Here is a 14,604-nt window from a genome sequence, read left to right as displayed (position 1 = left end):
GAAGCAGCTGGCAATCGTCCAGTTTCTAAAGGTTTTAAAATAGCTATTCCTCAAAATCCTCCTTGGCCTTGCTTATTCTTCTGTCTTAATGCCAGAATTGATGGGCTTTGGTTTTCCCTGCTTGCATTTTTTTACTGATGTTTTTAGCCCTATGAATTATACTTGTAAGTTTCTGTTATACCAACTTTGCATTTAGCCCAATGCTTCTTTAAATGTTTTGAACCTGGATGCCTCCACCCCAAGCTTACTCCCTGACCCCCCCCAATGCATCACCAGTCATGTGTTCCACAGCTGAAAGTGCAGCGAACCTTGCATGTAGCTGTGTACAGACAGCCTGGTGCTGCATGTAATTAGGTTGCAGCTGCCCCCACCCCCCAACCTTGTTTAGAGAAACACAAGAAGAAATCATCTTTGGTTTTTTATTCTTCTCAAATCACTTTGCAGGGGCATGACAGGATCTTCTGTTATGGGGCAGAGAAACCACTTCAGGATTTTGCCCTTCCCTTTAACTTCCGTCTCCAAGAGCTCTAAGCGCCCCAACACAACCTTCCCTACAATTTGTCAGTCAGAGTTTGTCATGTGAGTAGGGCAAGTAGCAATTCCTTCTCAGTAAGTAGTTTAGGCCAGTTATTAAAACTATCCTATCAGTTAAATTTGTGTGGGCAGACAGCTTGGCAGGCCTTTTGTGTGGTGATAGCGGAGTTAGGATTTGGAGTGGGGGGGACTGAAGAGTTAAAATCAGAAACCCATTGCATTGAAAACCTAGATACAGTGGTACCTCAGGTTACGTACTTAATTTGTTCCGGAGGTCCGTTCTTAACCTGAAACTATTCTTAACCTGAAGCACCACTTTAGCTAATGGGGGCCTCCTGCTGCTGTGCTGCGCCACTGCCGTGCGATTTCTGTTCTCATCCTGAAGCAAAGTTCTTAACCTGAGGTACTATTTCTGGGTTAGCGGAGTCTGTAACCTGAAGCGTATGTAACCCGAGGTACCACTGTACTTGTAATGGAGTATGTAATTTTTAAAATACTACCAAGTCCACATTTCCTTTTTGTTCAGGATATTAGAAGGTAGGAGTAGGTTTCCTACATACTATGCACTTGGGTAGTACACTGCTTATTTGTGTTTCATTCTCTATAAAGTCAAAATGGCAAGAAATTTTATTTTTCAAAAATAAAATGGAGCATTCAGAATCAGGCATGAGAATGCATCTCCACCATTGCTATGAAACCGGAAAGCAGGAAACCCAGCAGCCCACAAATTCTCTTCTCCAGAACAGATTTTGAACAAGTAAGAACCAGAAGTCCTGTCCAGTAGAAACTGCCACTGTTTCTTACTTTCTGCATATCCCACACAAAAGGAAGAAAACCCCATCCAACCCCCAAGCCCTTTGTGCATCCCAGAGGTTGCTGGGAATGAGATTGGTGGTGACCACATACATCTCACTAGAAAGCTGTTCTAGCATTTGTGCCATGAATAAGTGCTTCGTATGACAGCAGTTGTTACTTGAGATTTACCGTATTTTTCGTCCCATAGGATGCTCCATCCCATAGGACGCACCTAGTTTTTTGGGGGGGAAACCGGGTCGGGGAAACCGAACCAGGTCGAGGAACAGCGGGATGGCGGCGCTGCGCCTCCCTGCTGTCCCCCGAGCTTGTGGGGCTGGCCAATGTCTGCCCGGCGCGAGGGGCGCTCTGCTTCAGGGCGCCCCGCCCGGCGGGCAGCAGGCTGCTATCCGCAGCGTGGGGAGCCCTGCGGGGAACTCCTGCAGGGCTCCCCACGCTGCGGATGTCTGCCCGGCGCGAGGGGCGCTCTGCTTCAGGGCGCCCCGCCCGCCCGCCGGGCGGCAGGCTGCTATCCGCAGCATGGGGAGCCCTGCGGGGAACTCCTGCAGGGCTACCCACGCTGCGGATGTATGCCCGGCGTGAGGGGCACCCTGAAGCAGAGTCCGCCGGGCAGCAGGCCGCTATCCGCAGCCGCAGGGCTGCCTAGGTTGCGGATGTGTTCCCGAAGCGCCGGGCGCTCTGCTTTCAGGGCGCCCGACGCTCTGGGAAGCAGGCTGCTATCCGCAGCCTAGACATCCCTGCGGGACCTCCCGCAAGGCTGCCTAGGCTGCAGATGTGTTCCCGAAGCGCCGGGAGCTCTGCTTTCAGCACGCCCAGCGCTCCGGGAAGCAGCCTACTATCCGCAGCCTAGACAGCCCTGCGGGAACTCCCACAGGGCTGCCTAGGCTGTGGATGTCTTCCTGAAGCCTGGAGAGCGAGAGGGGTCGGTGCGCACCGACCCCTCTCGCTCTCCAGGCATCAGCGAAAGCCTGCATTCGCCCCATAGGACGCACCCAGATTTCCCCTTCATTTTTGGAGGGGGGAAAGTGTGTCCTATAGGGCGAAAAATACGGTATCTTGTACTATTGTGTGGTGTAGACAAGCTAAAGAGATTTTAAAACTTGTTTAAACTGTTCCCTAGTGTTTTGAGCTTGTCTTTTTCTGTCTATGCCACTTCAACAGGCCACATGGTATGCTAGTTATACATGAGGTGGTTTCTTTTGTTTTCTTCCCAAGAGATCCTGAGGAAATGTGTTCAGGGTCAGACTAAAGATCCATCTAGGCCAGCATTCTGTCTCTAGCAATGACCATCATAATGTATTATTTATAAATTGTCTAATATGCATTTGTGCTGTATATAATTGATCCCATGTGATTTGTCCTCAGCATCTGGTCGTTGGGCTATAGTTTTCTGAAGAAAGAGTATAGATATATACACACACACCCTTTTGTGGTTATTATCCAATGATTGATCATTTCTTAATAAATTTGTCTAATCATCTTGGTAAGGCCATCTAAAGAAGTTGCTGTTACATCTAGTTGTAGTGGAATTCCCTGTAAATTATGAATTTCAAGTACCTAATATTAGTATTTCTAATACCTATCAATTTATTGCAGGTCAGTAATGTCATGTTCAGACAAAAAAACATTTTCCTGCTTTTCACTGTTTCAGACTCAGAGTATTTCTACCAAGTTCTCCCATAGTCACAAGTCCCAAACACACTTTTCCTCATATGTGAGTTCTTTGCAAATGGAAACCTTTTCCTTTCCTTTTACTCCTTATTTTGGAATTTTGTGCTATTTTCATACCACATTAGGCCAAACCATGGCTTAGCATGACTTATGTGAGTTTGCAGCCTGCTGGAGAGACATTTGTGACTGCTTTTTCCTCGGTCATTTTGCTACTGCACCGAGGAGAGTGAATCATGTCAGCTAGCAAAGCAACATTCACCAGAATTTTCTGATTGGTTATTTGATCACATATCAATTACACTATCGTATTCAGTTTTGGAAAAGGAAGTGTAATCAGCTTCTGTTTGATAGCAAGCAGAGTCTGTTCTCTTTTCTTCCCCCCCCCCCAATACATTCCACTTGAACATGATTGTTGCTTAGGGAAACCATCAGGCCCTTGTTAGCAAGCAGTCTGTTTCTCCTAGACTCTGTATGGCTTTGAAACCCTTAACTAAATTTTAAATTAAATGCAGAAATAATAAAGTAAATTTCTTGCCCTTAATCAAAACACCGGCTCGTGGGAAATCTCCACACTGCTGGTCAAAAATCCTTTGTTTTTTATCTGGTTTGCTGGTACCAACATTTGTAGCCATCAGTCACCTGTGTACTCTAGATGTGTTTTACTTGCAGGCAGTGACTGTTCTGAATAGGAGGAAGATGAGCTGCTACCTGGATCTGATCCATGGTCAGAGACTCATTGGCACTGGGGATACCATATGGGAACCCCTGATGATGGGCCCTTTCAAGCTCTCACGCTTTTGGCAACTGCTTAACCATACTGACCTCTGCAACAGGTTGTCTTTATTGAGCCATGGTCATTTGCCATCATCAGTGTTCCCCATTGCAATTTATGTGATCAAAAGCTACCCTGGATCTTTGAATGTAAAACAGGATGGCTTATTTCACACACTGTAATTTTCCTTGTGTATTATGTTGATGACTTAGTTCAGGCCGTCCAACTTCCAAGAGACTGTGATCTACTCCTGCTATATAAAAACTTCAGTGAACTACCCATTGGATTGACCAAAGTTGTTGAGTTTTTTTAGGGAGCCAGAGATGCAGAGATGTTGACCTTTTTTTTAGGGGGGGGGAGTAATTAGCTGAGGGTCCCAGGATCGACCAGTAGGCCTGACTTAGTGACTTAGGCTGGCACCAACTTTTTCTTAGAATGATAGCAGGTAATGTGTGGGTATAGTTAGATTTTTCCTGGCAGTTACTTATTTATAAAAATATTTCTATATCATATCATAAAATGTCTATGTAGCTTTTCACAATAAAATGTGAAGCACCAGAAGAAACAATACCGAGAATCACTAAACCGACTGACCACTCAACAGCTGCAAAGGCCTGTCAGCATAAAGAGATCTTCAAGAGATTTCAGAAAGTCAGAATCCAGAACCTCTGCTGGGAGCATTTTCCACCACATGGCACCAGCAACATGCGCCTTCTAACTTCTAGTAGACTAGCAAGAGGGAGCAAGCTTGTTTTCTCCTACTCTGGAGGGTAGGACTTGAACCTCAAGTCACAAGAAAGGAGATTCTGACTAAACATTCGAAAAAACTTTCTGACAGTAAAAGCAGTTTGGCAGTGGAACAGACTTCCATGAGATGTGGTGGACTCTTTCCTTGGAGGTTTTTAAGCAGAGGTTGGATCTGTCATGGATGCTTTAGCTGAGATTTAAAACAGCTGGTCTGTCTTGAGGCATAGGGATTAATTGGAAAGTGTCTTTTTATTGCTGCTTGGATATTTATTTACTTATTTCACTTTCATCTCACCCTTCCTCCCACTCTCTCAGGGTGCCATACCTAGTTTATCCCTTGCTTTATCTTTGCAGCAGTCCTGTGACGTGAATTAAGCTAAGACGTAGTGACTCACCAAAGGTCACCCAGTAGGCTTAATGTTCTTCATGGCCTCTGTTTGGTGTCATTTATAGGTTCTGCACCTATGCAGAGCAAAGTTCAGAATCTTCGAGGGGCCTCTCTCACGGCTATCACTTATGTGAGTGGGGCAAGTTCCTCATTCACATCGCAACCAAACCTTGCATCAAACTCCTGCTCTATGCTGCAGAAAAAACTGCCTGGCACTTGTTTAACCATTGTTGTAAGGAAAACAATGGAAATAATTGAGTTAAGAAGCAAAGTATTATGGTCACCTAAATAGTTTTATTTTAACGTATCAATATCCTCCACAGTACAAAAGCTGTTGAAACTGGCTTAAATTTTCCTTGTGTGTTTTGGCAGTGCAGATGTCATTTTCATGCCCACCAACATTAGTCAGTTGCTTTGCATGATAGGGCAGTATATGGATACTTTCATAAATACATAAATGGTCATTGTGTTTGCAGTATGTAGCTCTGTACCAAGATTTTAAAAATACAGTTGGGTTTTGCTATAGTGCAGCTCCACTCTTCTGATAGCTGAACCTGTTTCCTTAAATATTTATTTTTATTTATTTATGTGAAATATTAATATACTGTCTTTCATTGGAATCACAGGGTGTTCATATAAAATTACAATAGGTATTGTCCACGTAAATATGGAGGCTAGGTACTGAGTCATTGCATCATCCTGCTTGCTTTGGAAATACAATATAAAATTGACTACTTGTAGCCACTGAGCACTGGCAGACAGCGTGTTAGAAGCAGATGGGATCAAAACTGCTCCAGGATATTAAAAGTTTAATTTTCTGCCTGCCCTCTGGATCCTCACATTATATTATTTAAATAGATCATCAATTTTTCAGATGGACATTTATTATAAAGCCTCTTGAGCAAATGCCAACAGCTAGCGTCTAGTATTCACACTCACACTGTTGTGTGGTGATGGCTATGGCATCATTCCAAAGGTACATTGCAGACTTCTTCTGAATACTGATGCACACGACATTCAAACTGTGGAATCCTTTAACCTTAGGACCACAATTAATCTGAAAGAATTTTAATTGATTAATCATGAGAGTTTCAGTTGATCATGTGTGATTGAAACAAAGCATATATTATAGAGGTGTACATGTGTGTGTCTTAGCAGGCATGATCAGGAGAGATTTCCCTCTGTTTAGAGAGAAGGAAGAATGCCTTTTCAGATGGTGCTAGCACTTTAAAAAAGTATGCTGCCCAGCTAATTGGGGATGCCTTAGCTGATTAAAAGTGTTTTTTAATTGAGTTAATGAGTTAAATGTTACAACCCTGCCATAAACATAGCATGCTCAGCAGTGTTAACACAGTGTTAGTGGTAGGTTAGGAAAATGTTACGTTCAGCATTGAACTGGATTTTTGCCCTGTTGTGTAAATAAGAAATGTAAACCTTGCATATAATTGTCTACAATAATTTTCCTTTATGTATGTACATTTTGTTTCATGACATGCTGTAAAAGTGAGTTGGGCACTTGTAAAATGGATGCTACACTCACTAAATAAACATAGCTTATGAAAGATTTAAAGTGTGCAGGAGAATGTCTTTGCTATTTGTAATAGTTGGTAATTAGAAAGTTGATAGTGTGACATTTCCAGAATCTTTGAATGTTCAGTGAAAGCAATTTTCTTAACGTGTGCAGGAGTGGCAAGCATACAGAGCATGCTGGAAGCTGCATACTGTTTCACATTTGAAAAATGGCTTGAAGCAAGCTACAAGAAACTACAGATTGCATGTAACTCTAAACCATGATTTAGTGCTATGTGCAAATGCAGAAATGAAGCTTGCATGCATTCCCTTCTCTTCCTTTGTGGCCAGAGGAAAGATTTTGACACAAGCCTAAAAATGTGGCTTGTCGAACCATAGATGTGATTTAAAATGAACTCTGATAACAACAACAACAACAATTTATTACTTATACCCCACCCATCTGGCTGGGTTTCCCCAGCCACTGTGGGCGGCTTCCAACAGGAGATTAAAAATACATTAAAACATCAGTCATTTAAAAAACAACAAAAACTTCCCCATACAGGGCTGCCTTCAGATGTCTTCTGAACTTCAGATAATTGTTTATTCCTTTGACATCTGATGCGAGGGCATTCCACAGGGCGGGCGCCACTACCGAGAAGGCCCTCTGCCTGGTTCCCTGTAACTTTGCTTCTCACAGTGAGGGAACTGCCAGAAGGCCCTCGGAGCTGGACCTCAGCGTCTGGGCAGAACGATGGGGGTGGAGACGCTCCTTGAGGTATACTGGGCCGAGGCCCTTTAGGGCTTTAAAGGTCAGCACCAACACTTGGAATTGTCCTCTGAAATGTACTGGGATTAATTTAACAAACCAGCTTCATAGCCCGTGGTTGACTTTTGCTTATATAGAAACTAACCAGAGTTTGTTTTATGTAACAACTAGTGGGACTTCATGAAAAGTGAAACTAAACCATGCCAATTATCATTCTGGTCATGTGGGAGGAGGAAAGGGAAGGGAACATGCGAGCGAAAGGCTCACGGCAGCTCCTTCCTGCTTTTTAATAAACTCCAAATATATTTAAAACATTGATAACAAAACAGTAAAGTCAGGCAAAAATGATCTAAACTTGATCTCCAAACTGCAGAAATTCAGCAACTTTGTAGCAGTGCATTATACAAATAAATGTATGTACTTCTTGTGGATTATGAGGAGAATGTTAAGGAGAGATCTCTGAAGGATGCACAAGACAGGATATGACATTGAACTGAACAGGACTGCTTGAATTGGGTTGTCTTGATACTTTCACCCTGAGTACTGTGTGCAACCTTAGCTTGGTATTGAAACATTTGTCATTACTGCAACAAAGGTCTTCACCTGAACTGCAGGCTGCTAATTTGAATGGTCTTTTTCTGTCTATATTGTGGGCTGTTCTTAAAACTGAACGTGGCTTGTTTATACATTGCACTTGATTGGAAGAGCTCTTCAGCAAGATTTCATTGCTCTTCTTGGCAGAGCTGTGTGTTCTGAAAGGAAATGGTGTGAACTGGCTGGACTGTTCATTTGCTATCTGGGAGCTGCTTAACTTCTCTGTCAGATTTTCTCACCCTCTTCAGTGTGTGCAGTTGGATGTTTATCATCCTGTTGGAATGTGGAAATCACTTGACAGTCATAGTTCACTCTCACTTTCTTATCACCTATTGATGCATCATGCAGTATGGCAGTTCCCTCAATTATCAAAACAAATTTGGCTCATGGTTTGTCTCCCCCAAATAAACCATGAATGGTAAACCAAGAAGAAACATTAGTTAGTTTGTGGTTTGTTAGTTTTTAATGTAAGTCAAACCATGGCGTAGTTCTGGTTAGTGTGTTTGCATAGCTGTAGGAAAGGGGATACAATGAGATGGTGAGGCAGAGTGTTGATTGATTTCCACACTAAGAGAAATGTGACAGACTTTGGGATATGTAATGGCTTCACAATAAAGCACTAGAGCTAATAACAAAAGCACTATGGGCAACATAGCCTTGAATGAAGTCAGAAAGAAATTGCAGCACAGTTTGTTGAAAATATATTCAAATTCCTGATTCTACCTGCAGTCCTTGACCATTCTCCACAGCTACAGAATAGCATATATGAAGCTTCATATATGAAGCAGTCTTTTTGTACTGTGGCACTGAGCTTTGAGAGGGCATTTCTCAAGTGAGAGGATTACTGACAAAGCCTGTTCTGCGTGTCATGCCTTTCTTGCCTGAATTAGCTAAAGTGAAGTATATAAGACATCAGAAGATGGTGAAATCAAGTGGTGACAGCCACTGAAGTGTTTTTATTCCCTGCTAAATAATTCTCCCCTGTCCAGCTTAGAGTGGCATTTTATTCCTTAATCACTGATAGGATTTTCAGACTAATGTCTAATTCTTAAGAAATTTCCTTTCCAGTTTTACTTGTGAACCAAAAGCAAAGAAATAAACACACACAACGACCCAAGACAGTAATAGAAAAGTTAAATGAATATGACTGCTTTAAAGTTGGCACTGTTAGATATCATCAAAAATAGGTATTGAAATAAATTTGCAGTTTAATTTTTTTTGCTTCACAGTTTAGCATGTTTTCATGTAAAAGAGCACTTAAGGAAATTTGACAGTATGGTAAAGTGGAGATGTTTTGTCTTTCTTATTTGACAGTACCAGCTGATTTGCAAATGTGTTATTCATGTACTTCATTCAACCATAATTTAGTATTCTCCTCACACTGTTCCTCCTTTGGTATTGTTCTTGAGCAACATTTTTGAAGGAAACAAACAGCAGCATGCATAGAATGGTTGCCGCTTTTCAGAAATATCACTTGAATTTACATGTCTAAAATGAAAATTAGGAAAATTATTAAATTTTCCTTATTTTATTAAATATTAAATAAAAGGTGGCTTGAATGATAATAGGAATAGCCATTGTATTTATTGAGAGACTTCTAGTTTATTTAATGATTAGTTTAGTACAACTGAACCTGAATTCTTGATTTATTGCAATGTCAAACAATGATCTGGTGCTGTGAGAAAGAGCCTTATGCTTACCCCTTCCCTCTTCACTTTGGGTACTCCAGTTCAATTATTTTATTCAAGGTTTGATTGAACTTTAATTTGCTGGCATATTAGAGGCAGCCAAATGTGTACTTACCCTCTAAATTCTGGTTGGTTCACAGACATCACGAAAACAGGTATGCCGTAGTGCAGGCATAGGCAAACTCGGCCCTCCAGATGTTTTGGGACTACAACTCCCATCATCCCTAGCTAACAGGACCAGTGGTCAGGGATGATGGGAGTTGTAGTCCCAAAACATCTGGAGGGCCGAGTTTGCCTATGCCTGCTGTAGTGGGAAACCATGTTTATATCCCTGTGCAGGCATGAAAATCTCTGGGTATCCTCCATCTTGAGGTGGTATACCTCTGTTCCTGCCTTTCTTGCCCAGCTTGTTAGTATTTTGGAGGCATTTAGCTGGTCAGTATGGGAAGCATGATGCTGCACTAGATTAATCTTCTCTCTGATCCACTGGGACTATACAGTCATACCTCATGATGCGTCAGCTTCAGGTTACCTGTTTTGTGTTGCGTCCCGCGGCAACCTGGAAGTGCCGGAACGGGTTACTTCTGAGTTTCACCGCTCGCGCATGCTCAGAAGTGCTAAATCGCGCCATGCACGTGCGCAGACATGGCACTTCAGCTTGCGTCAGTTCTATGTTATGGACGGGTCTCCAGAACGGATCCCATCCATAACATGAGGTTCCACTGTATTACATTTTAAAATTTGTAGCATTGCCATTTCACTTGGCTCCATTCACCCTCTACCACAAGCACACTGAGGGCATTTGATTTGACAGAGATGCTGTCAAGTTTTGTGCTCTGTGCTACCCTATGTCATTTGGAAAAATCCTGATTGTATAGATTAGGAAAAAAATCCTGATTGCATAGATTAGAAGTATTTGCATGAGGAATTAAGAATGTAAGCCTCAAATATATATCAGCGCATTCATATTCCATTTGTTTCTGATTCCTATTCTTATAATATTCAGTTTTAAAAATAGAATATAATTTCTTAAGGAATACTGTAAGTTGCTTGCCCTCCCCCCTTTTTTGAAAGCAGGCGTAGCTCACTTTGCTGAGTAAAATTTTCTCGGAACGGCCTTAGTGTGGTTATAGCTGTTCATTAACTTGTTTGTTGTTCTGAGCTGTCAGTCATAATGGCAGTTTTGCACTCCAGTTCTTTGACGTGGGACTGCTTCTGCAAGTCAGTCATACCTCTAAATATGTCTGGTGGAAAAGGTTATTACATTCATTTACTACCACTTGGGAAGAGAGTGGTGGCTACTTCTGAGCTATTCCAGGCCCCCCCCCCCCCCGCGGAAAGCTGGCAGTTCTTGATCTGTCGATAGTTATTCTTTTTCTTCTTGAGATGAGATCCATGCATTTCTCCTCATTACTATCTTCTGTAGTGGTTTTGTGTTGTTAAACATGCAAGATTTAGAACAGTATCGCTAACATTTGCTTTGGCAGCTTCAGTCAGATTGTAGTTTGCCTCTCTGAATTGTCCTCTGACTGTGCTGCAGTAAAGGCAAGGACAAAAACATCTTACCATATGTGAATAATAATGCTGAATGTGATTTTGGGCAAGGAAAATTGGTTATAGATCTGCAGCACTTAAATTATTTTGTGTGTTGTTATGGTTTATATAAATCTAACTCTGCCATGCAGCAAGGAGAAGTGCCTTGCTTATGACAGCACCAGCAGGAAAGAAGTACAAGACCGAGGGTGCTTTGTGTTGTCACTCACACATCCAGAGCTGTGTCTTGTAAAAGTTACTGAAATGTTGTTTTTAGCTAAGTGCTTCATTGGGGCACAAGACACTTCACAAGCATAACACATTCATGCCAGTAACACCTAATGAACAACGGTATGTTCTTTCCTACAACACACATTATACTGTACTGTATATCTATCCAGGCAGCTAAACTTGGATCCAGTTCACCGTTTCAAGTACATTGATCTTATCTTCAACTTTATTGCTAATGCAGCTTGAATAGCAAACAGCTAGCAAATGCAAAAGATCAAATACGTAGCTGTAGGAGGAGGATTAAAGGAAGGTTGAATCTAAGGTAAAGAGAGTGTATGGTTGAGGTGAGGCAAAAATAAATAAATAAATAAATAAATAAATGCCAGGCCTTCCAGGCTGCAATTCAGAATGTCAGGCAACAAGCCCAGAGGAGAGACTTCCTTTTCTGAGGGAAACGAGTTTAAGCAGGAGTCTACATAAGAACAACCTGTAAATGCAATAATAACGGACAACAAAGCCTGACCATTCTAAATGCAGAGACTAAGGGGCAGTGTAACAAATAACACAGTGCCCAGTTGGGACAAAATAGGGTGTGGACCCCACAATAAGCTTTGAACCACCCAAGATAATTCCCAAACTTCCAGGAGTTGTGTCTACCACATATCATAGTGCTGCATGCAGTCCAGCACTGAGACCAAGATGCTTTCAAGCATGGCACCCCCATGTGAATACTCAATATATGTAGAAATGAATAAAGAACTGGGGAAGTGTGCCCCATTATAAGCTTTGGATCACTCTAAATTGTGCATCCATTCATCCACTATATATTGGTTGGAGGGTTTGTGAGTATTTAAGGTTGTGCTTGATAGTAGTAGCTTTAGTGCAGTTGCACTAAGAAGTGCGAGCTGTTGCACACGTCTTCTTGAAAATACGGGTTTGTTTGCCACTGATATATGATGTAAATTCCAAAGCTATGGAAACAAGGCATTAAGTTCTGAGAATGCTGAGGAAGGATCAAATGCTTGCTTGGATGCCTAATTTGAAGAATAACATGTAATACCAGATAAGTTACTTCACTGAGAGCCCATTTTTAACAACTGAAATCTATAATTAGAATTTCTATAAATACCATTAATATGTTCTTGTATGGGATGTTGATTGGGATGTTTAGAACATGGACATCAAAATTTACAAAGAACATCCCATTAGTGTGTTAATTAACAGAAGTGATAAATATACCTTCACCCCTAGTTACTAACAGGTTCTCATATTTCTGTTGCAGAGTCGGGTGTGCGCATCTGATTACCTTTTAACAAAAAATAAGTTCTAGCACTTTGCAAAGCATTTAAGTTCCATTACGCATAAGGAAATCTTGACACACAAAAAATGATCAAGGAGCTATGCATTAAATAATGATTATACTCGAGAGTCCCTTAGGCACTTTTTTCACTTTTGAGGATCTAAGCATATTAGTTGTTGGCATCTGTCTGCCTCAGGATATAATAGAGGAATGTGCCATTGTGAGTGAAGTCAAACTGTTGCAGAATTACAGTGCCGGCTATGGCTGTAGATACTGATACAGGAGAGACATGTTTTGTTGCAGCTGGTGCAGATGAAGGCGTCCGGTTGTGCTGCTGCACCACGGCATTTCTTTTCTCTGAGCTGCTCATGTATTTGTGAGGGAAATGGAAGCTTTGAATCCTGCATGAGAAAAAGCAGTCATATGTGATGTTCAGTTTTGAGCAGAAAAGTGGTGAACAGGGAAAGGTTTATGCACCCTTCCCTTTCCCTGTTCTCAGAGCATGGCATTTTCAGAGCTTGGCAGAGGTTTTCAACCTTTTTGAGTCCAGGTCTTCCTTAACCAACTACCGGTACATTCTTTCTGCAGCACCCCTGTGGGGCTCATTCAGGAGCCCCGTTATGTCACCCCTTGCCTGCAGAGCTGGCAGCCTCTCACCCTTTTTCAAACACCCTCCCTTGTGGGGTGTTCCCTCAGCCTCCTCTCCTTGGAGTCCTCCAGGCAGCTGCTGCTACCATCCCTGGTCTCTGAGCTGCCATTCCCCCCACCCCAGCCCCAAAGAGAGGTACCTCCCAGGCACCATTTGCCAGTGGAGCTTATAGCCAGGGGTGCTGCAATAAATAGCAGTGCAAGCCTTTGGGAGGCGGGGACACAAGAGGGCATCAGAGGAGGGAGGGTAAAGAAGAGGGACAGAGGCCAATGTTGCCCACGGTACCCCTCACCACCATTTAAGGCAGGCTTCCTCAAACTCTGCCTTCCATATGTTTTTGGCCTACAACTCCCATGATCCCTAGCTAGCAGGACCAGTGGTCAGGGGTGATGGGAAGTGTAGTCTCAAAACATCTGGAAGGCCGAATTTGAGGAAGCCTGATTTAAGGTACCCTAGGGTGCCACTGCACACTGGCTGAAAACCACTGGAGTATGGTATTGTGTTCTTAGTAGTTTCAGCAACCAAGTATTTCCTAGCTTATTGGACTTTTTTCCTCTTTTTGCAGCTCCTGTTATCAACAGATTCAACAGAAGAGTATCAGGTAAGATTTTCCATATTTTAACGTAACTCAAAACAATTGTCAATTGTTTTAAAAAACAGCTCAGTGTGCATATATGTTTATATTGTGTTGGCAAATTCTGTGGGCATGCTTTGAGAGCAGTGATGTGTATATATGCCATCCTAAAAAGGTAATATTTTTAATAGCTTGGTTTTAATGTCTTACAATCTTACTGCAACAACCATATGTGTAGTGCTGTATTGTTGTTCTCTGTTTTTATACCCTACCAATATTGTATTTTACACTATTTATCCAAGTAATTAAGGGTTTTTATACTGAATGTTTCTCATTCAAACCAGGCAAAATTTATGAGAGTGCTGTCCAAGACAGGTTTTTTTTTAACTGAAAGAATTAAACAGCACCTTTTAGAATACACAGCATATTCTCCATCACTAAGCTGTACCCTCTTCCCTCTTTATAGGCAGCTTTAACTATTGTAAAAATAAGGGGGGGGGGAGTTGCCAGCTTAAGGGCAGCATATACATGTACCATATTTGTATAAAAACTCAAATTCTCTGTTCTGGATGCTTAGCTTACAATTTTAATAGGAATTGCTATCATGAGACATGGAGGGAGAATAAGGAAAAGGGCCAACTAGAATATGAGCTCCTTGTAAAAATGTTAAATGTTCTGTGATTGCAGATAGCAGGACAGATGAACTTTGGAGTGCTTGCGACTTGGAGGTTTTGATCAGGGAGTCTGTTAGTTGGCTTTTATACTTTGTTTTTTTAATTAAAAAAATCAATTCAAAATAGAATTAAAAGTAGCATATTTTTTGCAATATGTC

At 41.9% G+C, this 14,604-nt stretch overlaps 1 protein-coding gene across 1 annotated transcript in view; it reads left to right on the top strand.

The window, feature by feature from the left end:
* The window catches only part of PRKAR2A (protein kinase cAMP-dependent type II regulatory subunit alpha), an 87,138-nt gene that overhangs the window by 13,357 nt on the left and 59,177 nt on the right, over positions 1-14,604 (top strand). Inside the window, exon 2 of the mRNA XM_053378384.1 lies at positions 13,764-13,799. Coding sequence (XP_053234359.1) covers positions 13,764-13,799 — 36 coding nt within the window. The remainder of the gene's footprint in view (positions 1-13,763; positions 13,800-14,604) is intronic.

The sequence above is a fragment of the Podarcis raffonei genome, chromosome 2 (assembly GCF_027172205.1).
Source record: "Podarcis raffonei isolate rPodRaf1 chromosome 2, rPodRaf1.pri, whole genome shotgun sequence".
NCBI lineage: Eukaryota > Metazoa > Chordata > Lepidosauria > Squamata > Lacertidae > Podarcis > Podarcis raffonei.
This window is presented reverse-complemented; position numbering and strand designations above follow the sequence as displayed.